The following is a 24,890-nucleotide window of genomic DNA, read 5'->3' on the forward strand; positions in this document are numbered from 1 at the left end:
AATGATCGCTATGGGTGTAGCCTTCGTCTACTCTCCATTCCATGCCTGGAGCCAGACTCGGGCTGGCAAAGGTCAAATCAATCCACGCCTCCACTCCGTTTCTACGGAATGTACTAGCGGAGCCATCATCAGCTAGCACAGTATCGAGTTTCGCAAACGCTTCCATTAGCGCTTGACCCCTGGTATTTGTACAGCGGCTGCCCCACTCCACTGCCCAAGCGTTAAAGTCTCCCGCTATTACTACCGGTTTCCGGCCCACGAGGTCCGACGAGAGCCTGTCGATCATCTGGTAGAACTGTTCTATTGGCCACCTTGGTGGGGCGTAGCAGCTGCAATAGAATACACCATTGATCTTGGCAATCGCCACACCCTCGGCGGAGGGGTGTATTACCTCTTGAACCGGGAACCTTCCCGTTGTACAGATTGCCACCATTCCAGACCCGTCCGACACCCAATTGCCGTTGCCGGCAGGGATGCTGTACGGGTCTGATAAGAGGGCGACATCTGTCCTCGACTCCGAGACCGACTGCCACAGCAGCTGTTGGGCTGCTGCACAATGGTTAAGATTTAGCTGTGTGACTCTCACGGCTTCTTCTTATTTAACTCGCCGAAGGGACACGAAGGTCCGCCCATAGCATGTTTATGGGCTTGCTTCTTAGCGGTGCAGATAAGGCATTTATATGCCTTAGTGCACCCCCGCTCTTTATGTCCCTCCTCGCCGCAGCGACGACATAGCTTGCTCCTATCTATGCCTTTGCATTCGTACGCTTTGTGGCCGGATTCAAGGCACCGATAGCACCTATCGACTGAAGGCGGCTGGGGTATACTAATAGGGCATACCGACCAGCCGATCTTCAGCTTCCCTTTCTCGGTTACCTTTTTGGCATCCGCATTCAGTAGCCTGAGGTAGGCTACTTGGGTGCCAGAGGGTCCGTCTCTCAATCGCACAGAGGCCCGCTCGATTGTGACGCCGCAGTGCTCCTTGACGGCTGCGACGACGTCTTCTGCGGTCGTGAACTCGTCCAAGTGCTTGCACTGGAGAGTTGTTTCCGCACCTAGCGACCTGATTTGGGCGCCCTCACCAAGGACCTCTTGGGCCAAGGCCTTATATACTGCACTTGATTGTGCGCCTCGCTTCAGCACCAGGAGCATCTCTCCCGTGTTGGTGCGTCTTACGCTACGCACATCCTGCCCAAGGGCCGAGAGGCTTTCGGCCGCCTTCATCGATTTAAGGACATCGGCGTATTTGTCCTTGTCGGTTTTTAACCACAAGGCTTCGCCTCTGTCCTTGGCCTTCCTCGCAGGCCGCGGTACCTCCGGTTTCGGTGCCGGCTTTTTCTTGGTGACCAGCGTCCAGGGGTTTGAGCCCCCCTGCCCCGGTCGTGCCGGGTTGCTGGTACCATCGCTCTCCACAGCGAGGTCACTCTCGCCCTCGCTTACCTCACCCAGGCGGCGTTTGACCTTGACGGTTGCACGCCGAGTGGTGTCGGTTTTGGCACCCTCGCCTGGCGACTTCCTAGGGCGCTTCGCATTCGATGCCGTCTTGCGATTTCCCTTTCCTTTTCCCTTCGAGGGGAACTCGGTCGCCGCTCCGATCGACGTGGCTGCTCCGTAGAATGTAAAGGCCACTGTCTGTGAACCTCTATCGACCTTCTCTCTTTCCTCCCTATTGGAGGCCACTGTCTGGGTTTCTCTGTCGGGCCTCTCCCGACATTCCACCCTCTCAACATATGCCTGCTGTTCCTGTCTTGCGACACGAACAGCTTTCCGGAGCTCCAGGAGGCTCAACTTCAACTCCTTGGCTATATTCTGCTTTCCGCTAACGAAGTCGATTATAGAATCGAGTTGCTTCGTTACTTTGCGCATCGCAGATATTGGCCCCTCCGATGCATTGGTAGGGTTATTGCCTACCGCCGCTGGGGGGTCACTGGTGCTTTCGGATGCAGCACTCATCGCTCCACTACTCTCCCCACGGGGGGGAGACCTCGCCAAACCACCTCTAGCGAAGGGGTTTGGCACCTCCGTCTGTTTGTTTTTATTTTTATTCATCTCCATGTATAGTCCCACGAGTAGCGCGAGAAATATATGTCCGCCACGCCAGAGCTCCGCATTAGCGTGGTAAGGGACGCTTACTGTGGGGGTTGCCCAGGTACCCCACAGGCTCCGTTAACGATCGAGCATCTTTTTCACCCCCTCGATCACTCATCCCTCGGCACGGGTCGCTTCACGCCTTGGAATTGGGGTTATGCCCTACCTTGCTTTACGTGGTGATCTCGGCCCGGATCATCACAACCATCCTCCTTTACCAGGGCTTTAGGGTGTATTCGTATGTGTGTATGTCTATGTGTATATGTGTGACCAACAATTGCGCATCGGTTAATCGGAGATGATCGAACCGATTTTCTCAAAACAAGTTTCAAATGGAAGGTATAATATGAAGCTTGGTGTAGTATCGCCCCCCACTTACCCTGACACCTCACCCTTTCATCCCCCCTTTAGCCACCCTCGCAACCGCATTAGTGCATTGCAAAAAACACTCGTTTTTTTTTAATCTCAAAGGCCTCCTATTGTTACAAATGGCAAAGTAAACACAGATGCCAAATTTCATATCATCTGGACAATTTTAGACCTTCGCTCACTTTGCTTCAAGTTTTTGACATTGGTTCCATGGAAAAATTACAGTCTGTCCCATATTTATAGGTTCGCCCTAATTTTCCAGAATAAATTTTTTTCTATTCATACAAACTGCACCAATTTTTTAGCGTTTGTTTTGAAGCTTAATCAACGATATTTTTCGAAATTTAGAAGCCCTGGTGCGCTTTGTTCGTTTGTTATAATAATTTAAGTAAAAAACCCGATGTCCCATATTTATAAGATCACCTTACTTCTTTGTCTTTCTCATATAGAAAAGTTATGCAATCACTCTGAACATCGTCAAGCTAATCCCGGTCTATCCCCCCATCACACACCATCCTTCCCTAAACCCACCTGCCCTCATCAATTCCCCCCTCCCCCCTAAGAAGATATCCTAGTTCCTCCAAAATAAACTTCCCTAGTAGGTCTGTAAAACCAGTGAAAAATTTGCTTTGAAATGATTTTGTTTGAAAACTTTGTTAACAAGTTGAAACTTTTTGGCGAGGTCCGGACCCCCGAACCCTCCTCCTGATTCCGCTGCTGGGTTCAAGTGTTTCAGCTTCGACACATAGCTTCTCAAGTTCGTGGCTGTCGATTATCCATGGTATGCATGTGCAAATCGTACTGAATATGTAATGACCATTTCCACCATTATATTGAACATAACCAGCCATGAAATCGTACACGAAAAAAACCAGTCATAAATTCATGAACAGTTTACGAAAACCATGACCAAGTTCCTGAAATTATGGATAATAAACTTCGAATTCATGAAACTATTTTTGTTTTCAAAAAACTAGTTCGCCCCGAATATACACATGGCGTTACATTAGAATGTTTGGTTAGGGGTACTGTTGTTGTTCCCTAGACATGTTAGTTTTTGTTGTGATTCTAGTTCATGATTTGAGAATGCACAGCCGACAGTCACATGATGTTCATGTTTTCAAGAGTTTATTCGCGATTCTTGTGATTTCTCATCACATTATTGTGCTATCTCATTCATGAGTTTACTATCGCATTTTTCTGGTAGATTGGCGGGATTAAAATTCATGATTTCAGGATCTTAATCGCAATTTTTGTGATTTCTATTCACGTTATCGTGATATTTTAGTTATGAGTAGAGTGATTCATGTTCATGATTTCAGCTATTTTTGTCACGAGTTGTGTGATTTGTGTTCACGATTTCAGGATCTAAGTCACGATTTTTGTAACTGCCCTTCATGTTATCGTAATATTTTAATCATAAATATAGTAATTCATGTTCATAATTTCAGGATCTTAGTCATTATTTTCGTAATTTCTGTTCATGTTATCGAAATGTTTTTTTAGAACTTACTTCCAAATTTGACACGAAGAGTAATATGACTAATGTTCATGATATCAGCAGTTTTACCATGGTATTCGTAAATTCTCTTCGTCTAATTGTGATCTATTACTTTTTGGTTACTATCGGTTTTTTATTCGGAATAACGTGACGATATGAACTGGATCATAAAAATGTGACAGATTCGCGATATCTTGTTCAGTGAATTAAATCCCGCACACTATTTGAGATTCTCTGCGCAGTTTTCTTTTTCTATCCAGACATCACCATTAACCTTATCAAACGAATAACGATGCTCGAGGTCCTAATAGTTTTTTATATCTAATGCTCGTGTCTATTACTACGATCGCTAGCAGCCGGACGTTTCACACAATAATACTGAAATGAAACTGATTCCACAAATAATTCTCCAAATTTTGTGAAAGAGTTCACGGGAAAATTTCAATGTAAATGATTAGCGATATCTTCTAAATATCACCAGCACGCATAATAGATTGTAAATCATGTACTAGGCATCATGAACCAGTTCACGAATACATGAATGAATTTAATGATTTCGTGAACTAATTCACAAAAATAAAAGTGAGTTGTGACTAATACTAGATATCATGCACCAGTTCACGAATACATGGATATTATTTATGTGAAATAGTTCATGAGAACATTTCCAGAATATTTTGGTTTTGTGAACTAAGGCTCCTATATCTATGAAAATCATCATAAGTCAACCTTTGGTTTTACGAATAATCATGAGTTGTGATCTAGTTCGCGTACTGAAAATCGCATTAGAAATGACTTGGCGGAAACCGTGACTGAAAATCACAAAACAAAAACAAATAGTTCCACTAAAATAAGCGTTATGCGGGCGTTACTGAAGGGAAATTGAACCTAATTATAAAATACATGATTTTTGTTAATGATCCTGTTTCTATAACGTAAAAACGTGATTGTTCCAGGATTCGTGGCACTTTATTCACGATTTTGGGAACCATTTTTGTCCGTGTAGTTTGGATTAATGTGAAAGGCACAATCGCACCGCTAGGTGGATTAAAACAGGTTTTTAGCTTAAATTTTGATCGATCCTCTTTCCGTGCATATAAGAGAGAATATAGCTGAACATACGAATAATCAATGTAAACCTGCGAGTAATCATTTATTAGTTTTTAATCAACCAAAAAACTGGAATCGTTCAGCCTTATCACTTCACATCGTTATACATAGATAACCGGCAGGGTAAAAGATGCGCTACTATCAATCGTGACCGACCGTCAGAATATAGGACCCTTTTACAATGGCAATAGCTTTATCTAGCCAAGTGCCTTAAAATCGTATGCTCGCATAGGTAACGTCTTCAGTTTATTTTTCAACCCTCTTCTGAACGGCCGCGAAATGAAGGCAACTATATTTCGGTTCTGTTTGATGGTGATTTCTGGATTTGTTCTAACAGAAGCGTTAAGTCCTCTTCCGGAAGGTAGTTCGTACGCACTGAAAGTAGCACCGAAGGATACTAGTCGTGAAATCGATCAATCGTATTTCCTTCCAAGAAATACCGTTCCATCCCATTACTTCATCCAGTTGTTCACCGACGTACATAAAAATGATCGAACCTTCCAAGCAACGACCGAGATCTACTTCGATGTACTGGAGCCGACAAGCACGGTGACGATGCATCTACAGGACCTCGATATCCAATCGACGGAGTTATTCAAAATCAATGGTTTAGCAGCTCCGCTATTGATCGACAATCCAAAATTTACAATTGACACCCGGATTGAACATGTCGTATTTTTATCTAAAGCAGAACTGTCCATTGGAAAGTACATCCTGAAAGTCACCTATTCCGGAGCGATGTTGAACTATCAGAGCGGTTATCTGATATCCACCTACCGGAACAATGCCAACGAAGTTAATTATGTTGGATCGACCCACTTCCAGGCAACTCTAGCTCGCCGAGTATTCCCTTGTTACGACGAACCGGACCTGAAGACAACCTTCACCCTCTGGATCACATACGACAAAAATTACAACGCAGTGTCCAACATGTTGATCGCTTCTATCTACCCAGCTGCCGACGAGTCCTATCTGGTGACCAAGTTCCGTACCACGCCAAAGATGTCGACATATCTGCTAGCGTTCGCAGTTACAAATTTTGTGGCACGAAGCGACGGTCGCCATCAGATTTTAGTCCGTCCGAATGCCATTGACGATTCGGCCTTGGCACTTGAAGCCGGTACGAAGATACTGGATACGTTGGATAAGTACACGGGGTTGCCGTACTACGACTACATGCCGAAGATGACACAGATTGCTATTCCGGACCGTGGCACAGGTGCGATGGAAAATTGGGGTTTGGTTGCATATGGGTAGGTTTAGTAATGGAATTTATTGATTGGGTAACTGATAATCGAATGGGTTGTATATTGATTTGTTTATGTTTTTAGAGAGCCGGCACTGCTGTTCAATCCAGCGGTCAACAGTTATCGCAGTCGTAAACGAGTGACTACGGTTATCGCGCACGAGTTTACCCACCAGTGGTTCGGCAACCTAGTGAGCCCCCGAAAGTGGGAATATATCTGGCTGAATGAAGGATTCGCCACCCTGTATGAGTATTATGCGACTGATATGGTACTGGAATATAGGGAACTGTTCAATGTGGAAGTTGTACAGCGAGCATTGGGTTTGGACGCCTCCGAAAATATTCGACCGATGAATCATCCAGCTGCTTCGCAGGATGAAATATGGCACCTGTTCGATATCATTGCCTATCAGAAATGTAAGTGATTTAGTAGTTTAACTCAATTAAAAACTTATGAAATGATACTTATTATCCGCAGCCGGCAGTGTCCTCAACATGTTCCGTCAGGTGCTGGGCGATGAGAACTGGCAGTTAGGACTACACATCTATCTAAATAACAGGAAATTGAGTAGTGCCACTCCTGACGACCTGTACGACGGGCTTCAAGCAGCTATCGATGGAAAGGGCGTAATTCCATACACTTCCACCGTCAAACAGTTGATGGAATCGTGGACAAACGCTGCGGGATACCCTCTGTTGAACATCCGTCGAATGTACAATACTGGCGAGATCATCATCTCACAGGAACGTTTCCTCGCGGATAAACATCTCCCGGGTGACCACATTTGGAGTATTCCCTACAATTACATTGATCGTAGTAGTCCGAAAGCCGACGAAAAGAGTCGTATTCAGTGGTTGACAAGCAAAGCTTCCAAGTTGTCAACAAACACACCCAGCAACCAGTGGATCATTTTCAATCGGGAACAATTCGGCTACTATCGAGTGAACTACGATCAGCACAACTGGGAACTGATCATCGATGCTCTTTTTGTAAATCCACTATCAATCAGCCGCGCTAATCGTGCCCAGTTGGTCGATGATTCCTTCAACCTAGCCCGTTCCGATCGATTGGACATGGGCGTGGCGCTTAAGCTGCTGACTTACTTACGTTACGAAACCGACTACGCTCCGTGGGCCGCAGCCAACAACGTACTCAATTACTTCTACGACAAACTTCGCGGTACTGCTCACTATCCCAATTTCGTGAAATTCGTTGAAGAAATCACCGCCGTAGTGTACAAAACTCTTCAAATCGACACGGTTTCCGACGAGGAATCCACTCTACACAAATATCTGAAACAAATTATCTCCAACTGGGCCTGCCGAGTTGGCAACCAGGACTGTCTGGACAAAGCATATGCCGCTCTGCGAACGGAAGTCGACGGTGGAACCGTCGTACATCCGGACGTGGCAGCGGTTATCTATTGCCACGGGTTACGCACCGGAACCTACAAGGAACTGTCCTATCTACTCCCGAAAATGGTTGATTCCCGGAACCAAGCCCAGCGAACCGATCTGATTGCAGCACTTGGTTGCTCGAAAGATGAAAACAGTGTGAAAGCACTTCTAACGGCTATTCAGTTACCGAACGTGGTTTACCTATCTTCGGAGCGATCACAGATTGTAAACGCTATCGTAGCAGGCGGCCGTGAGGGTATTGATACAACAATAAATTTTCTAATGACAGGGAATAATGCCAGGCAGTTGTTGAGGTAAGTCCGATGAGATTGAGATTATCGAGAAAACAGAAACATTTTTAATTTTTTTCAGCGTTCTCGGTGAGGGTACATTTAACGAAATTATATCGGGCATTGCTTTACGAACCAACAGTGCCACGGAGCGGCAGATGTTGGAACAACTGTTGATGACGTTGCAGGAGGTGATTACTGCAGAAACGGCAGAAAATGCACGGGCGGTGGCGAAAGCGAATGCTGATTGGTTCAACAGCTTAGAGGGATTGATAACTATTGAATTTTTCGAGAAATATGAAAATAATGTATAATTATAGGAAAATAACAAATGTAATTCACAGAAAAACTTTTCTGTTTACTTCAATCGAACGACCTGAAGTCAGACCAGCCAAATTACGCCACCATTCTGTGGACTTCCCATAGACATAATGATAAGAATAATCTGCGAAGCGATATAAACAATCAAATTTGAAATCGATTACCTTTAAAATTCATCAGAAAGACAATGCCAATTCAGCTTCAAAATTTGTTATTTTTTAAAGTTGAGAACAGAATAAATTTTGCGTTTGCCAAAATTCATGTCGATCTATTTGGTTACTAATGGTAACCGACGATAGTTACCGTCTACGGTAGAAACAAGACTGCATTAAAAGAAATTGGATACGCTTCGTTGTCTGTAACTTTTAGCGTGTAAGGAAGAAATGGCTGAAATTTTGATTGAACATAGCAGTGCGTTTTGCACAAAAACAGTCTCAGTAACAAACGCTACGTATTGCAAAAACTGGATTGGATTTATTGAAAATGATCTTAACCTAACCGGTCATTCGCCTTATTCCAGAAGCAATGCAAAAAAATAGTTGTTTTTTCATGCAGGAGGGCACAACACCTAACGTATTCGTATAACGTAGTTTCGTATTCTCCTCATCAGTAACTAACACCATCTTGGTGCCAATTAGATATTAAATCTAAACCATCACCAAAATTGGCACTAGTTAGACGCTTAATCGAAAAAGTCATACGTCTTGCATGAACTAAGCAACTAGCACGCTAAAAACTAATTTTAAGTTAGGTATTGTGCCTTCCTGCACGAAAAAAACAACGTCCATTTCGATCCAAGTACTTCTTCACCGCTTGGCCGGTTGCCATCGATCTTCCTCTTCGGCTTCTACTGTACAACAGCACCGTTGGGTGCCCGGAAACAGGCTTCCATTCGACGCTCTCACCTTTTTCCAGAAGGTAGAGCTATAAAACCCGTTTCGGCAATATCGGATGGACACGAAGTGCCTCACGACGATGTCCAATTTCTTCAATTCGGGGTGGAGCTGATAGTACGAACAAACCATCGAGCGCAGTGGCTTGACTGTTTTCGTCATGGCTTCTGCAAATCAACCGATAACGCTGTCATTTTTTGTTCTGTGCACAACAGGGTTACGATAGGCGTTGCATAGATGGATTCACGCCAATTTGGTGTTAGCTTGGATATACAGTCTAACTGATAGCAAGTTGATGTAAGTTACTGACGAGTGGACCACGAAACATTCAAATCCAGTTTTTCTAAGTTAGGTTTTGTGTCCTCATGCGCAAATTGGTTCATCAAATTGTTTTGTTGCATGAAAAAACTGATTTTCCTCGTTAGCCATCTGCAGTAAATTTGAACCAACGACATTTAAATCATATTGGTACTAAAATTTCAATCGGAATGTGGACTCTTAAAATGTTTTGAAAACGCCGTCTAAATTTTCAAAGTATTCAATATTACTTAACTTCTAAAGTGTCTATTCTCAGTGTTCCTCAAAACAGGCCCATCAATGTTTTACAATGGAATTACAGAAGTATTATCCCCAAAATTGATTCCTTAAAAATTTTGCTACATAATTTGAAATGCGATGCTTTTGTTTTATGTGAAACATGGTTTACCTAGAAAAACTCTAGAAAAAGATCCATTTTGTATCGATTGAATTCGGGTTTAGCTGTCAAAAACGATTCCAATCGAACACTGCCTATTCTTATAACATTGGACGTGTTGCCATACGTTGCCAAAAATCCTATTTTTCGCTCCACAGTTCTCTTTCTAAAGTTTTTCTAGCTTTACGGCAACCTTCAATGACAATATGAATGATTCTAACATTAAATATTGGTTTCGACTTAGATACGCTGTATGCAGAATTGGTTTCGGAAATTCCTTTCTATAGTATTAACATCACATCGGGATTGTTAACAATGAGGTTGTGTCTAGGAAATCATTCGTAAATTACGTAACTCTCACTTAAGAATTTTTTTTAAAGAAATATTACGTCTAAGGAAGGGGAAGGGAATTAAATAAATTTGTGAAAATTTGTTATATGGGGGAAGGGGGAGTTGATTTTAAGCATTTTTTCTCAACCCATTTATTTTTAGTTCGATTTATTCCGGCTGCATGAAGTTTCTTTGCGAAACTTCACTATCACTCAGCACATCCGTCATCGTTAAATAGAGCGTTGCGCTCGGTAGTGTTGCCGCAGCGGGTCTCGTCATCACATGCCCCCATTCGTAGGCCTTGATGAGGGCAAAGAATTCCTATTCAGATCGACATCCAAAACAGCCAACTTCGCGGCTGGTCTTCAAAGTCGACCCGCTGGGGTTCGCACCAGCGCCTACCGTACTCTACCGTCTTGTTCAGGAAACATGGCACTGATCCGTCCTCGAGTCCACTAGTTCCTTGCTGCTTCGGCAACGACCAAGACCAGATCGCCGACCTCCTGGAAACAGCCACATCTGCGTGTAATCACTGGAAGGTATTCAGCCATCTACACCAGAATCCGTCGGCAATGAACCGCGCCAAGTTCTAACTGTTTCGTAGAGTTGACCGGCTGTCCACTGGGCCAGCTGATAGGAACTTGATTTCGGAAGTAGTTTGATGTTAATGCTTCTTGCAGACTTCAGTGAGGTGTAGGTGTAGGTAAGTGGCCTTGAATTTATCATGGTTTCCGCTTTTAACAGAATCATTTCCAGTGTTTCGATGTCGGATTTTCGGGTACCATCTAGCGTCGCTCCGATCGCCACCTTGACCGAGCGAACAAGCCTTTCCAATGCACCAACTGTGCGGGTAAACAGGCTTCTATGTCGTTTGTGAAGTAGTAAACTTTTCCGCCACCATCTTGTTGTGCTCTTACAGTTCGTTGCTATTGTCCTGGAAACAGGTGGCTTTGTCAAATGAGGATTCCCGCGGCATACCATGGCGGGAGACGAATCTTTGGACAACTATGATGCACGACTCTATACTCCGCGAGTGCGCCACTTCCTAATGGATGGCTCTGATAGTGAGACACGTAAAGAGGATCACCCAGCGCATGAGATTTCTTCTGCTCATTTTGACAAGCGTCGGTCCGAAGCAGTTCAGTCCGTTTAAGGTAAATGGTCGGATCAATGAAGTAAGCCGACGGGGCAGACTTTGAAATTCTCCATGAAACACAGCTTCGTCTGACCTTGTCCAACAATCGTCGCACTTGTGGGAGGTCAAACCCTTGGTGAATTTCGTTGAATATGGTCTCTCGGTTGGCGAGCGACAGCGGCGATGGATCCAGTCTACAAATAAAAAGGTGATTGAATGTTGTTTGGGAAGTATCGGTTGGTGTTTGGGAACTTAGCTGCGGTTGGTGTGTAGAGTGCAGAACCGATTCGCTCCCTACTATGCAGAACTCCCGATTGTGCAGAACTCCCTTCTCAGTGAGGAACGGCCACTGGCCTTATCCACAACGTTGTGGTGTTGATTTGGCGGACCTTGAGTTTGGGCTAGAACGGCAGTTTCATCAGAATAAACTAAGCCGTGCGCCGCTTACCGCAGCTCTTCTTCCGTATGCCGCAACTCGTCACTAGGAAGATTGATAGGCTCTAAAGCTTGTCCTTTCGTCCACCAAATGTTGTTAATAAAACGAAGCATGCATGCGGCTGAACGGTGCATTATGGTCCACCTGCCAAACCGGGCGAAATCATCAGCGCAAAGTGTGTTCTAGTAACGACTGCTGCTCGGTTGAAAGCGGAAAGAAAAAATACCCAGTTCTCTAAACTAGAGAAGCTCGCAGTAGGAAAAAACTCCAAGAAAGGCCTACTAGATTAGCTATAATGTATTTCAGGGGTTTTCATGCTGTAGTATAATAGGGTGCCCAACTAAAGAGCGACAGCACTTCACATACTCCCCCACTCATAGTTGTCATAGTTGTTAACTAGTATATTAGGGGAGATTGAAGAGAATTTTTTGTTCTTCTGTTTATTTATTTATTAAAATAATTTATCCGACAAAAAATAGTCTTAATGAATAGCAGGAGTCAAGTCATAAAAATAGCAGACCGCGAAACTTTCTTGCGAACTTGTGCGATGGTTCACCAAACTCGAACAAATCCTCGACCGTAGAGAAAGTTCGAATACATGCGGTTATCAGTTCGTTGAATCCAAACGTCGTACGGTGGAATCTAGGTTGTAGAGAACGTTGCGAGGCATGAAAGCTTTCTGCATTGCTCCAGTGTATCGAGACCGATCAAGCGACATCGAGCAGGATACGGTGGAAGGTCCAGAGGATTCCGCCATGGAAGGTCTCGTAGTGCGAATCGGACAAATCTCTTCTGCACCCGTTCAATCCGTAAGTTCCATGTAAGCTGATGGGGGCTCCAAATCAAAGAAGCATTTTCCAGAAGAATGCGGGTCCTTGAAATCCCGGCCGGTTTTAGAAATGAAGCCGAGTTGTCGGGTTGAGATTAGAGATTAAAGCTGAGCGATTCTGTTGTAGGTGATTTAAATATTCGTGTTTCCATCTCTTCCGTAACAGTTGTACATTTTTTGTACTTGTTCCAAACGTGTCAGCTCGCTAAACGATGTTTCAGTGATGTTCACGTCTGAAAGAGTATTTATAGGGCCTCCAATGAGGAAATATCCTGGGGTTAATGGAATAGGATCACGTGGGTCAGCGGATAACGGAGAAATAGGTCTTGTGTTCAACCATCCTTCGATTTGCTTCAATAGTGTAAGCATTGTTACACGGTTGCGTTTAGGATTCGCCTCATCAGAAACCGGCACTAACTTTTTGTCGGAATGGATTAGAACCGGCTTGACGCAAATAGCTTAAAACTAAAACAAATAAGGATTTGTGCCCTTCAAGTGCAAAGACTGATTTTACCAAAAAATTTTCGCCCTGGTGAGAAATTTTGGTGTTGACCAAATTTTCCTCCTTAGGGTGAAATATAGCATAGTGTAAGCATTTCCTCGTACGTCGGGATTGCAGAACTTAGAATTTTCTTCATGTGTTTTTAACACTCCTTATGCCTGCCTCCCATATTCCTCCGAAATTAGGAGTACGAGGTGGAATAAACTTCCACTTCCATTCCTCCATTAGGCAGAAATTTCGTATTTCTGGTTCCACTTCGTTTTCAAATAAGAGGATTAATGCTTTGATCTCGTTCCGGGAACCAACAAAGTTTGTGGCATTCTCACAATAAATTACATTACAACGCCCGCGTTGTCTAGTGAATCTTCTTAGTGCAGCTATGACTGAAGCACTAGAAAGGCTACTAACGAGTTCTAAATGTACGGCTCGAGTCCGTAAACATATAAACAAGGCCATGTACGCTTTCAGTGTTTTTTTTTTGTTCGAACGAAGTTTTCCTTGATAGTGAAAGGGCCACCAAAATCTACCCCACATGTTTGAAATGGTCTCCCAGGGGTTATTCGCACGTCCGGAATCTGTCCCATAATTTGTTTCGCTGTGTTTGGATTATTCCGGAAGCAAGTCATGCGTTTGTGCACAATCTTGCGAACCAAACTTCTACCATGGATCGGCCAATACTTTAATCCTAGTGCGTACAAAAGACCTTGTGGGCCAACGTGAAGATACTGGTGATGATGTTGCACAGCAATCAACCATGTCGCGTTACAATTTCTAGGCAATATTATAGGGTGTTGTTGATTGAATCCTACTCCTGATGACTGTAGCCTTCCTCCAACCCGAAGTAATCCATCGGTATCCAAGAACGGGTTCATACTTATTAGACTATTTTTGTTAATAGCTCTCCCGGATGTTAGTTTATTTAGCTCCTTTGAAAAATGCTGCAGCTGAATCATCTTTATAATTTGGTTGTGTGCCTGTTTTAACTCATTTAAGATGAGATGTTCGACGGTTCGATCGGTTTTTTTACTCATACAGTTCCGTTTGAATCGTAGACAGTAAGCAATGATTCTCTGTAGCTTTGTGTAACTGGAATATCGATCTATCAATGTATAATCTCGTTCATCTTGTATATCTTGTGGTTGCAGGTCAATCGTCGTAATTAATGTTCTCATTGCTTTCTGTACCCACGGTCGGTCCTGCTCCTGCAGAAATTCCGGACCTTTCCACCAAATTGCAACTTCTGCTAATTTCTTTGCGGAAGCACCCCTAGAAATTAAATCGGCAGGATTTTCTATAGAGCAAACATGATTCCAGTCGTGACACGATGACATTTCGTTGATTTTGGCTACTCGATTCCTAATAAAGGTATGCCAATTTTTGGTAGGTTTAGAGATCCAATCTAAAGTTACCATTGAGTCTATCCAATAATAAGCGCCTTCGATGTTAACGTTAATTGTTTCCTTCACCCTTGTCATTAGTTCCACCAATAATGTGGCAGCCCGAAGCTCCATTCTAGGAATTGTCATATCTTCTTTTTTGTTTTGCTCGGCACTAGGAGCTATACGAGATTTTGCGCAGAGTAGATTGATATGTACTTCATTCTCGACAACTGTTCTAACATATATCACAGCACCGTATGCTCGTTTCGACGCGTCTGAAAATCCATGAAGCTCTATTGTACCTCCAGTGGTAGTAATGTACCTTGCGAAACTAATGGTGTCGAGCTCAGCTATTCTATATTATTAGTTCGCAGAACCATTTCCATTCTTCCGTTACCTGATCTGGTAGCGGCTCACCCCAGTCTTTCTTCGTCCATATACTTTGCATAATTAACTTTCCGTGAACAATTATGGGACTCAAAATTCCGAGAGGGTCGTAAATCTTTTGAACTTCGGACAAAATGTTGCGTTTTGTCATTCCTGCTTGTACGTTGACTTCGTTGCTGAAGCTGAACCTGTCCGAATGTGTGTCCCAACGCACTCCTAAGATTTTCACGATTTTCGACTCGCCTTTTTCACCCGCTAAGCTGGGTTCATTTGACTTCCATTTGTGAGGCTCAAACCCTGCACTACTTAGGATAGTGGTAAGTTGATCCTTCACTACGATCAGTTCATCAGTTCATGGCCTGTTAACGCATCGTCCATGTAAAAATCCATCTGAATGACTCAACTTGCCTCAGGATATATATGCTCGAAATCCATCGCCAGCTGCTTGAGGCAACGAGCCGCAATGAAAGGGGCGGAACACGTGCCGTAAGTGACAGTATTAAGTCTAAATGTGCTTACTCGCTCGTCTGGTGAAAACCGCCATAATATCAGTTATAATTGCCGATCTTCTTCATGAACTTCAATTTGTCGAAACATTTCTTTATATCGACTGTTAGAACGTATCTATGACACCGAAATTTCATCAGTATATCGAAAATATCTTGTTGCAATGAAGGTCCTGTCATAATCACATCATTCAATGATATTCCATTGGATGTTGCAGCTGATCCATTAAACACGGTTCTCAATTTGGTGGTGCTACTTTCAGGCCTAAGCACTGCATGATGTGGGAAATAAAATACGGGTTCATGTTGCATTATGTGTTGAGCGTCTAACTTTTCCATATGATTCAATTTCAGATAGTCAGTCATGAACGCTACGTAATCCTTTTGTAACTGAGGATCCTTCTCAAATCTTTTCTCTAGTCTCAACAGCTTGTCCAGAGCCAAACTTCTGGAATCGCCGAGTTGAGTAACAGTCGATTTTAGTGGTAATCTAACATATAATCTACCATTCGGAGTTCGTGATGTAGTTTCCACAAAAAGTTGTTCACATAGAACCTCTTCCTCCGTCCAGTCTCTGCACAATAAGTTAGTTGTGTTTTCGTTTCTGAATTTGGTCACTGCGTGGTTCGCATTTATCTGTGTTACTGTTCCTCCTACAACCCAACGTAGCGCTGTATTCTGCATGAATGGTAAGTGCTCGTCAATTTGTCTATTTCCACTACGAAGGATATCGAACACTTTTGAACCAGCAGCTTTGGGTTGTTATAACGTTGTTCGATCATATCATAGGCAATTGAGTAGTTGTCAACGGTTGTCGGTAAGGAATCAATCAATCCCAAGGCTGCACCACGGGGGGATAGCTTCAAATACTCAAATTTCTGTATTACAGGAAGTGATTCGCGGTGGTGAATCAAAGCATTGAATTTATCGAACCATTCCAACCAGTTTTCGCCATGGCCAGAAAATACTGGAAGATCAATAATAGGAAGTCTCACGGAGTCCTTACTGGCTGCACTACAATCCGTGTGTTCCCGGCCCTTGGATGCGATTGTCCGTTCGAATGTAGTAAGTCCATTGATGTAATGAATTTCCACTTCAACACCATTCTGGCTTTCCTCGGGGATTTCTCCACTGTACATTGAGCTTGATCGTACGATTTATAGCATTCCTTCAGCATATCACGTCGAGCCTCAAGGGCCATTCGATCATCTTGAGAAGTTGTTATTGCCTTGATGATATTAGTTATTCTAGATACGGCATGATTCCTCTGCGCGGTGATACTATCGTATTCCGATTGCATAACGTAGATCATCGGACTTGTAGGTTCAGACGGTTCTTCGATGATACCGTCGAGTTTTCGTTATCCGCCATTTCTGCACCTGTAAAGCAGCAAGTATTATTTTCCCTTTTGCGTTAACCTCTTTGTCTTCAATAATTAAATCCCGTAGGAATTTTATACATGTATTGATTATTCATTCATTGTTACTTTCAAACTTCAAATTAAGAGCCATTTTTAGATTTTCTTTAACGACTGTTGCTCGGTTGCCGTCTGAAAGCGGAAAGAAAGAATATCCAGTTCTCTAAACTAGAGAAGCTCGCAGTAGAAAAAACTCCAAGAAAGGCCTACTAGATCAGCTATGATGTATTTCAACGGTTTTCATTCTGTAGTATAATAGGGTGCCCAACTAAAGAGACATACTTTACATATGGCTTACTTGTATTTAGTGACGATTCACCGGTGGACAAGTAACTATGTAGAAGTATAACCACATGAAAAATTAGTGAACGTTGCCACTTTTTGCCTACAAGCGTAAGTCCTGTATTTGCCAAATACGTTGAGAAATTCGTCTAAATACCGGGTTCATAAATGTATACAAACTATTTAGTATCGCACGCCATCCTGCTTGGTAATGTTAAAAATTGGCTTACTTCGATTGGATTGAAGACAATAAGCAAGTAGGGAAGAACGACACAATATTTGTGTCATAGAAAAACAACCGTGTTCCACAGAGTTTGAACCAGATGAAACTGATTATAAGCATTGTCGGGCATGAAGCGGTTAACTGAAGATGAAGTTCCAAAGACATTTTATCACAATGCTAATGGAATCAGTATTGCAAGTCAAATGTTTATGAACCCAACCAGCTCCTTCAAAATTCACCAGTGTTTATTTTTATGGGATTCCAAACCGGGCCAGTTTCAAAACACAAAGTTACATAACTTAAAATACCAAATTTATCTGCCAAGTAGCTTCATCAGTCTCATACACGTCAAGATAACTGCTTCAGCTTCCCGTCTCAATGGGCTTACCTTGCACCGATAAGTACTATCTTCGATGCGATATTACTCAACAATAAAACCAAACGATTGCCTTTAAATAGGCACGTCTGCAATCCAATAAAGTTAGTATCATTTTTTTGGGTGACAAACCGAGGACAGAGGAACCACCGCCATGTTCCTCTTGAAGTTCGCGCTCGTCTGGTTTATGGCCGCCACCGTGGTAGCTGAACGAAGGTTTCCTACCGGAAGAGCCGAGTTTGATGCGGAAACAATTACCGCATTCTTGCCGCGCCAGGAAGTCGATGAGAGTTATCGACTGCCCACGGAGACGATCCCAACGCATTACAGTATCCACCTATGGACAGCCATTCACGAAGGTGAACCTGACTTTCAAGGCAGCGTAGATATTCATCTAAATGTTGTCGAACGAAACGATACGATCACGGTTCATAACCGTGATCTGGTCATCACGACTGCGTTGCTGTATCGTTTAGAGAACGGCGAGTTGCTGGAAATTGATCAACCGACGTACAGTCTTGATAAGCAGAGAGATTTTGTTACGTTCCAGTGTTCGTCAGTTTTGGAAGTTGGAAGCTACGTGTTGAAGATAGTTTATACGGGAAGACTACAAACGTCTTCCTCGAGTGGGTTCTTCCGAAAGTATTACAGAGATGAGAATGACAATCGGCGATACATTGCTTCGACACAGTTCGAACCGACTCATGCCCGTATGGCGTTCCCTTGCTACGACGAACCGACGTTGAAGGCTACCTTTTCTGTATCGATAACTCACCACCGTAGTTACAATGCCGTATCCAACATGCCCGTTGAAGGGGAACCGGTTGAGGACCCGGAAAATCCCGATATTGTAACTACAAACTTCGACAGGACGCAGATAATGTCCACTTATCTGCTGGCGTTTGCTGTGACAGATTTTGAAACTAGAGAGCTGGCCATGCAGCAGATCCATGCACGGCCGAATGCTATCAACCTGACGGAACTGGCGCTGGAAGTTGGAGTTGATGTTTTGCTTGCACTGAGTGTGCATACGGGCATTTCGTACTACAACTACAAACCGAAGCTGGCACAAATTGCCGTTCCGGATTGGGGGACAGGAGCGATGGAGAACTGGGGTTTGGTGACCTATGGGTAGGGTTAATTTTTAATAATCAGAGTAGGGGGTCTAATTTTTTCTGTTTACCTTAAGCGAACCAGTGTTGCTGTTTGATCCGAAAGTCAACACGTACCGTTCGAAAATCGACATCGTAACAATCATCGCACACGAGTACACCCATCAATGGTTTGGAAATCTAGTGACCACGGATTGGTGGCAGTACATTTGGCTAAACGAAGGTTTTGCCAGTTTGTACGGTTACTATGGTGCTGAATTGGCCTACCCGGGCGAAGGATACTTTGATTTTTTCCTGATTTATAATTTTCAACCGACGCTTCGTTCGGATTCGAGCGATTGGACGCGACCTATGAATTGGAATGCTGCCACACCAGCCGAGATATCTGCACTGTTCGACGGAGTGGCCTACGGGAAGGGTAATTATTATTTCAACTATTGTTTGCGAAGCTTTTGAATTACTAACAAGCGTTTCTTCGTCAGCTGGAAGCGTACTTAACATGTTCCGAATTGTTCTGGGAGATGACATTTGGAGAGCTGGATTGAAAAAGTATCTGTTAAGTCGTGAACTGGCGGCCGCTACTCCAGATGATCTGTATGCTGGATTGCAAGCTGCTGTATCCGGAAAACGAATGCTGCCGGTTGGGATGACCGTGAAGGAAGTTATGGAAACGTGGACTACAGCCGCCGGATATCCTGTGCTGAACGTTCGCCGAAACTATCAAAGCAAAGAGGTGGTGATATCTCAGGAACGGTTCTTCGCCGATAAGAAGTTACCAAACGATCACGTTTGGTACATTCCTTACAATGTTGCCAATCAGCGTGACCTAAGCTTTGAACTGGACTCATTCGACTGGTTAACCACGAAGGCTGCTAAACTGGTCACCGACATTGATCCCGAACATTGGATGATCTTCAACCGGCAGCAGTTTGGATTCTATCGAGTTAACTACGACACTCGAAACTGGGAACTACTGACGGAAGCGTTGATCGCATCGCCAACCAGTTTCCATACGTACAATCGAGCTCAGCTAATCGACGATGCGTTCAATATTGCGCGAGCCGATCTGCTTGATTTCAGTGTGGTTCTTAAAATGCTGTTCGCACTCCGTACCGATCGGGAGTTTCTACCGTGGGCCGCAGGTAACAACGTGTTGAACTATCTGTACAGTAAACTCCGTGGAACCGAACACTACGTACCGTTCGTGTTCTACGTTGACGAGCTTATCGGTGGCATTTATTCGAGCTTGAAGTTAGATTCGGTAGATCCCGATGAATCTCTGCAGGAGAAATATTTGAAACAATCGATCTCATGGTGGGCATGCAGAATCGGAGCTTCCGATTGTTTGACGAGAACCGAAGCAGTGTTCAAAGCAGCGGTTAGTCAGGGTACTGAGGTACACCCAGACATCTCCTCGGTAGTTTACTGTTACGGTTCTCAATCGGGTACGGACGAAGAATTCCTGTGGCTGTATCAACGCATGTTTAACTCAAACAATCCAGCCGAACGAACACTTCTGATCGATGCTATGGGTTGCTCGCAGCGGGAAGATCACCTGGAAGCATTCCTAACAACTTCCATCGGTTCGGGTGTTGGCGTGGAGGTCAACTACTACGACAGCGAAAGGAACCGCGTTCTGCAAGCCGTCTACTCGGGAAGCAGAACCGGTGTGGATGCACTGATCGATTTCCTGAACGATTATGACATGGCAGACGATTTGATCTACTGGTTGGATCAACCGGCATTCAACAATGCGATCGCTGGAATCGCTGCGCGAACTAACACACAGCCGGAGTTGGACAGGCTGAAACAGCTGTTCGAAACGGTTGGGGCTCTCGCTCCGCAAAATGTTGTGGATTCTGCCCTGGCTACGGTCAAGGCCAACTTTGATTGGTTCGATAGCCTCGAGGGGTTAATTGTGGTAGAATTTCTTGAAGATTTTCTCGAGGGGCAGAAAAAAAAGAGAGACTAGATTAGTAGGACAATTGAAATAAAATGTTACGGTAGCTAGAGATAAGTGTTCATTTGAATGATCCGAAAAGTTCGTCTGTGTGATAGTGGATATCTAATCGAGTGATTGATGGGGCCATAAAACCGCCAATAAATAGTCGCTTTTACGCTGTACGGGATTTAGTTTAGTTGCAGTTGTCGTGTGAGGTTAATCATTGTAAAGCCGGAGATGATTTTGAAAGTGATAGTGTTAGCCGTACTGGTGGTGGTTTCAATAGCGGACCGACCTCAATGGCGGAAGATAGAAGGTGACCTAGCACCAGAACCTGATGTAACACTGTTTCAGGCGGTTGATGAAACCTTCCGGCTTCCAACCGTTTCCGTCCCAACTCATTACAATCTACACCTACGGACGGGAATTCATGAAAACGACCGGAAGTTCAAGGGAACGGTGGAAATCTTCCTGAACTTGTTGGAACCTTCGGCTACTATTACAATCCATAACCGACAACTGAGCATCTGGAAGGTCACTTCGTACACGGTTTCCGGGGATAGAGATCCAGTTTTTCTGGCAACACCAGAGTTCGAAACCGATCCGAGAACCGAACATTTAGTGATAACCCATGCTGGAGAGCTCCCAATCGGTAGCTATATGATCCAAGTAGAGTATGAAGGTATGCTACAGAACAACAACAACATGGGTTTCTTCGCGTCGTCGTACCTGGATGACGATGGAAAGCGACACTATTTGGCCTCAAGCAAGTTCGAGCCTACCCATGCCAGATCGGCTTTTCCATGCTACGACGAACCTAAGCTAAAAGCTTCTTTTACTCTATCGTTAACTCACGCTAAAGAGTACCATGCCGTTTCGAACATGCCTCCCGCTGGAGAGGCTGTTCCCGATGTAGATGATCCGAATTATGTAACTACGACGTTCCTCAAATCCACTAAAATGTCTACGTATCTGTTGGCGTTTGCTGTGTCAGACTTTGAAATTCGCAGAAGCGGATACCATTCAGTTTACGCGAGACCTAATGTCTACAGTGAAACCGAGTACCCACTTCAAACCGGTATAGACATCTTGAATGCTCTCGCGGAGTACACGAAAGTTTCCTACACTCGCTATATGGGCAAAATGACTCAGATTGCGATCCCGGATCGGGGAACGGGTGCCATGGAAAACTGGGGACTGGTGGCGTACGGGTAAGTGACGAAGCGTTTCAGGTTATCTCTCGCAATTACGACATAGATAATCGTAGCTGTACTTACGCTAGCACTTTAAACTCTATCAGTAGCAATCTTGTCCCGTTTCAGCGAACCAGTACTTCTGTTTAACCCCGCTATAAACACGTATCGTAATCGGAAATCTGTTACCACAATAATTGCCCACGAGTTCGCACATCAGTGGTTCGGAAATTTGGTCAGTCCGGACTGGTGGGATCACATTTGGCTGAACGAAGGCTTTGCTACGGTCTACGAGTACTATGCCGCCCAGTTGGCCTACCCGGAAGATCGCTACTGGGACCTGTGGAACGTCGAGGTGATCCATAATGCGTTCAGCTACGATGCTCGAGAGAATGTACGACCGATGACTTGGAATGCGGCTAGTCCTAACGAAATCGCCGGACTTTTCGACACGGTTGCGTATGATAAAGGTAATCTAGGGGCAACATTTCCTTACAAAATCAAACTCTAACCGATGTTTCCTTCAGCCGGCAGTGTATTGAACATGTTCCGAGTTGCTTTCCAGGATGACAACTGGAGGGAGGGTATACGTGCCTACTTAACGAATCGAGAACTGGATGGCGCCATGGCTGATCACCTCTCCGCCGGACTACAGACAGCTCTGAACGGAAAAGATATTCTACCGGAAGCATTCACCGTCAAGCAGCTGATGGATTCGTGGACCACCGAACCAGGATTCCCGCTGCTGACGGTTCGTCGAGACTACAAAAACGGCCAGATCTACATATCGCAGGAGCGATTCTACAGCGATAGACAACTGCCGGGCAATCACATCTATCACATTCCCTACAATTACGCTACGAAATCAGACGCAAACTTCAACACGTTAAACTTCAATTGGCTGTCAAGTACGTCCGCCAAACTGTCTACCTCAGCAACCGCTGACGAGTGGATTATTTTCAACAAACAACAAACCGGCTACTACCGAGTTAACTACGACCTCACAAACTGGCAGTTGATCATTGACGCACTACAGCAAAATCCTTCCGCTATTCATGTCCAGAACCGTGCCCAACTGATCAACGACGCGTACAATCTTGCCCGTGCCGATCGCTTGGACATAGCACTAACCCTACAACTGTTAACGTATTTAAAAAAAGAAGTCGCCTACCCACCATGGGCTGCAGCAAACTCGGTTCTAACCTATTTCAACAACAAATTACGAGGAACCCCACAATATCCTAACTTCATCGGCTTTGTCCAGGAAATTCTCCTTCCAATTTACAAAAACTTACCCATCGGCACCGTTTCCGAAAACGATACTATGCTGGGGAAATACCTCATGCAGATCATTGCTACCTGGGCGTGCCGTATCGGCACCACAGACTGTCTAGCGAAAATGAAAACTGCTCTGAAGCAAACCGTTGAGCTCAACGTTCCCATTCATCCGGACATTGCCAGCATAGTTTACTGCTATGGTTTACAAGATGCCGGACAGACAGAGTTCATCTGGTTATACGAACGGCTACTCGCCTCGAAAAATCAAGCCGAACGATCGCTGTTGATCGATTCGCTCGGTTGCTCGAAGAATAAAGAATTTCTCAAGGCATTCCTGATGACTTCGATCGGTAGCGGAGCTACGTTTAATTTCCTGGAAACGGAACGTACCCGAATCGTGTCGGCTGTCTACTCCGCTAGCCGGATAGGAGTCGATGCGCTGATCGAGTTTCTCTCGGACGAAACGATCATCGACGAATTCATCGATCGGCTGGGTAAGGGTGTCGTCGAAAATGCGGTGATCAATATTGCCTCCCGAACGAACAATGATGCCGAGATGCAGTTGCTGAACGGGCTTCTCAGCAAGTTAGGCAACATAATTAGCTCGGGAACCATCGCATCCGTTGTTAGTACGATCGTCGGTAAGGACGGCTGGTTCAACACGTTGGAAGGCTTGATCGCGAGCGAATTTTTCGAGCAATACAATACGGCATAAAAACGACATGTTATTTTTTCGTCCACAGACAGATTTATTCTTCTTTTAGAATACACAAACTTAGAAGCTAATCTTATCTAAATCAATGCATTTTGTCTACGGTTTTTCATCGCACAAGAACATAAAGAAATTCCTTTTAGTAACGGCTCTAAAAGCTTTCAAGGTCTAAGCTGAATTGTCTTACGTGCGGGTAACGACTCAGACTCCGATCGAATCAACTCACAATTTTATTTTAGCTAATATAATCCATCAAGTCACTTACGTTTTTACTCGATTGAAAAACAAACATAATTCATAGCATTACGATCATCACTAGTAGAAAGTTTGGCAATTTCTAAACGCTGTTCTCACTTCAAGCAAAATAGAGCTCTCGTGTGGGAAAACGAACGAAGCGGCTAACACAGAGAAAAGCTTTCTACTCACAAAAAAGGGCGGATTCCAAATCCTTACGAGATCATGGACATATCGGTTTCTGCTGTACGTGCTAAAGAAAATTGGATTTTTTTCCGGGGTTTGTGGCAAGCTTAATGTTCCAGTTTTACCTTGTGCTTTGCGAAACGGCGTTGCAAATTGTGTCAACTGGTATAAGATGAGAGAGAAAAAAGCTATTTAATCAACGTAAATCAGCTCAAAATTATTAATTTTTTTTCTGTTCTAAGTTGTACGGTAAATGTTATATTAATAATGGTAGTTATAGTAGCAAACAATCAGCAGTAAATATCCCGGTAGTTGTTGTTTTTTGTGTGAAGTCCATCAATAGTAGCCGAGCGAGAGGATGCGCGGCTTATTCTATCCCATGAGCAAATATCATCACCAGTCCCGGTTCTACCATGACATCCTCAGACATGTGCGTGTTGTCACAATGGAGTACGAGAACGGCTTGTTTACCTAAAAAAATAAAAATTATTATTAAGTGCATTTCTACTTGGTGTTTTGAT

General features: G+C 44.0%; 5 protein-coding genes across 6 annotated transcripts in view; 3 read left to right on the forward strand and 2 right to left on the reverse strand.

Annotated features, from left to right (window-relative positions):
• LOC131685933 (small ribosomal subunit protein uS12m) overlaps nucleotides 1-24,890 on the reverse strand; it is a 108,553-nt gene that overhangs the window by 31,708 nt on the left and 51,955 nt on the right. Inside the window, exon 1 of one of the 2 annotated variants that reach the window (XM_058969972.1) lies at nucleotides 14,919-15,058. The exons of the other annotated variant lie outside the window; for it this stretch is intronic. The gene's annotated coding sequence lies outside the window, so the exon portion shown is untranslated. Of the gene's footprint in view, nucleotides 1-14,918; nucleotides 15,059-24,890 lie in introns of those variants that run through there. 2 annotated transcript variants of the gene reach the window in all.
• On the forward strand, nucleotides 5,296-8,499 carry LOC131685918 (aminopeptidase N-like). The gene is made up of 4 exons (XM_058969950.1): nucleotides 5,296-6,321; nucleotides 6,400-6,731; nucleotides 6,793-8,026; nucleotides 8,085-8,499. The coding sequence occupies exons 1-4, from the start codon at nucleotides 5,348-5,350 to the stop codon at nucleotides 8,314-8,316; spliced, it is 2,772 nt and encodes a 923-aa protein (XP_058825933.1). The 5' UTR covers nucleotides 5,296-5,347; the 3' UTR covers nucleotides 8,317-8,499.
• Nucleotides 17,809-20,841, forward strand: LOC131685916 (aminopeptidase N-like). Its single transcript, XM_058969947.1, has 3 exons — nucleotides 17,809-18,843; nucleotides 18,902-19,242; nucleotides 19,307-20,841. Exons 1-3 carry the CDS (start codon nucleotides 17,867-17,869, stop codon nucleotides 20,794-20,796), a joined length of 2,808 nt encoding a protein of 935 aa, XP_058825930.1. The 5' UTR covers nucleotides 17,809-17,866; the 3' UTR covers nucleotides 20,797-20,841.
• LOC131685917 (aminopeptidase N-like) lies at nucleotides 20,959-24,038 on the forward strand. Its single transcript, XM_058969949.1, has 3 exons — nucleotides 20,959-21,977; nucleotides 22,089-22,429; nucleotides 22,487-24,038. Exons 1-3 carry the CDS (start codon nucleotides 21,004-21,006, stop codon nucleotides 23,950-23,952), a joined length of 2,781 nt encoding a protein of 926 aa, XP_058825932.1. The 5' UTR covers nucleotides 20,959-21,003; the 3' UTR covers nucleotides 23,953-24,038.
• The window catches only part of LOC131685932 (E3 ubiquitin-protein ligase NRDP1), a 39,484-nt gene continuing 38,556 nt past the window's right edge, over nucleotides 23,963-24,890 (reverse strand). The window contains exon 5 of the mRNA XM_058969969.1: nucleotides 23,963-24,840. Within this exon, the coding sequence (XP_058825952.1) occupies nucleotides 24,737-24,840 (104 nt within the window). The 3' untranslated portion in view covers nucleotides 23,963-24,736. The remainder of the gene's footprint in view (nucleotides 24,841-24,890) is intronic.

This window comes from Topomyia yanbarensis, chromosome 2 (assembly GCF_030247195.1).
Source record: "Topomyia yanbarensis strain Yona2022 chromosome 2, ASM3024719v1, whole genome shotgun sequence".
In the NCBI taxonomy this organism is placed as follows: Eukaryota; Metazoa; Arthropoda; class Insecta; order Diptera; family Culicidae; genus Topomyia; species Topomyia yanbarensis.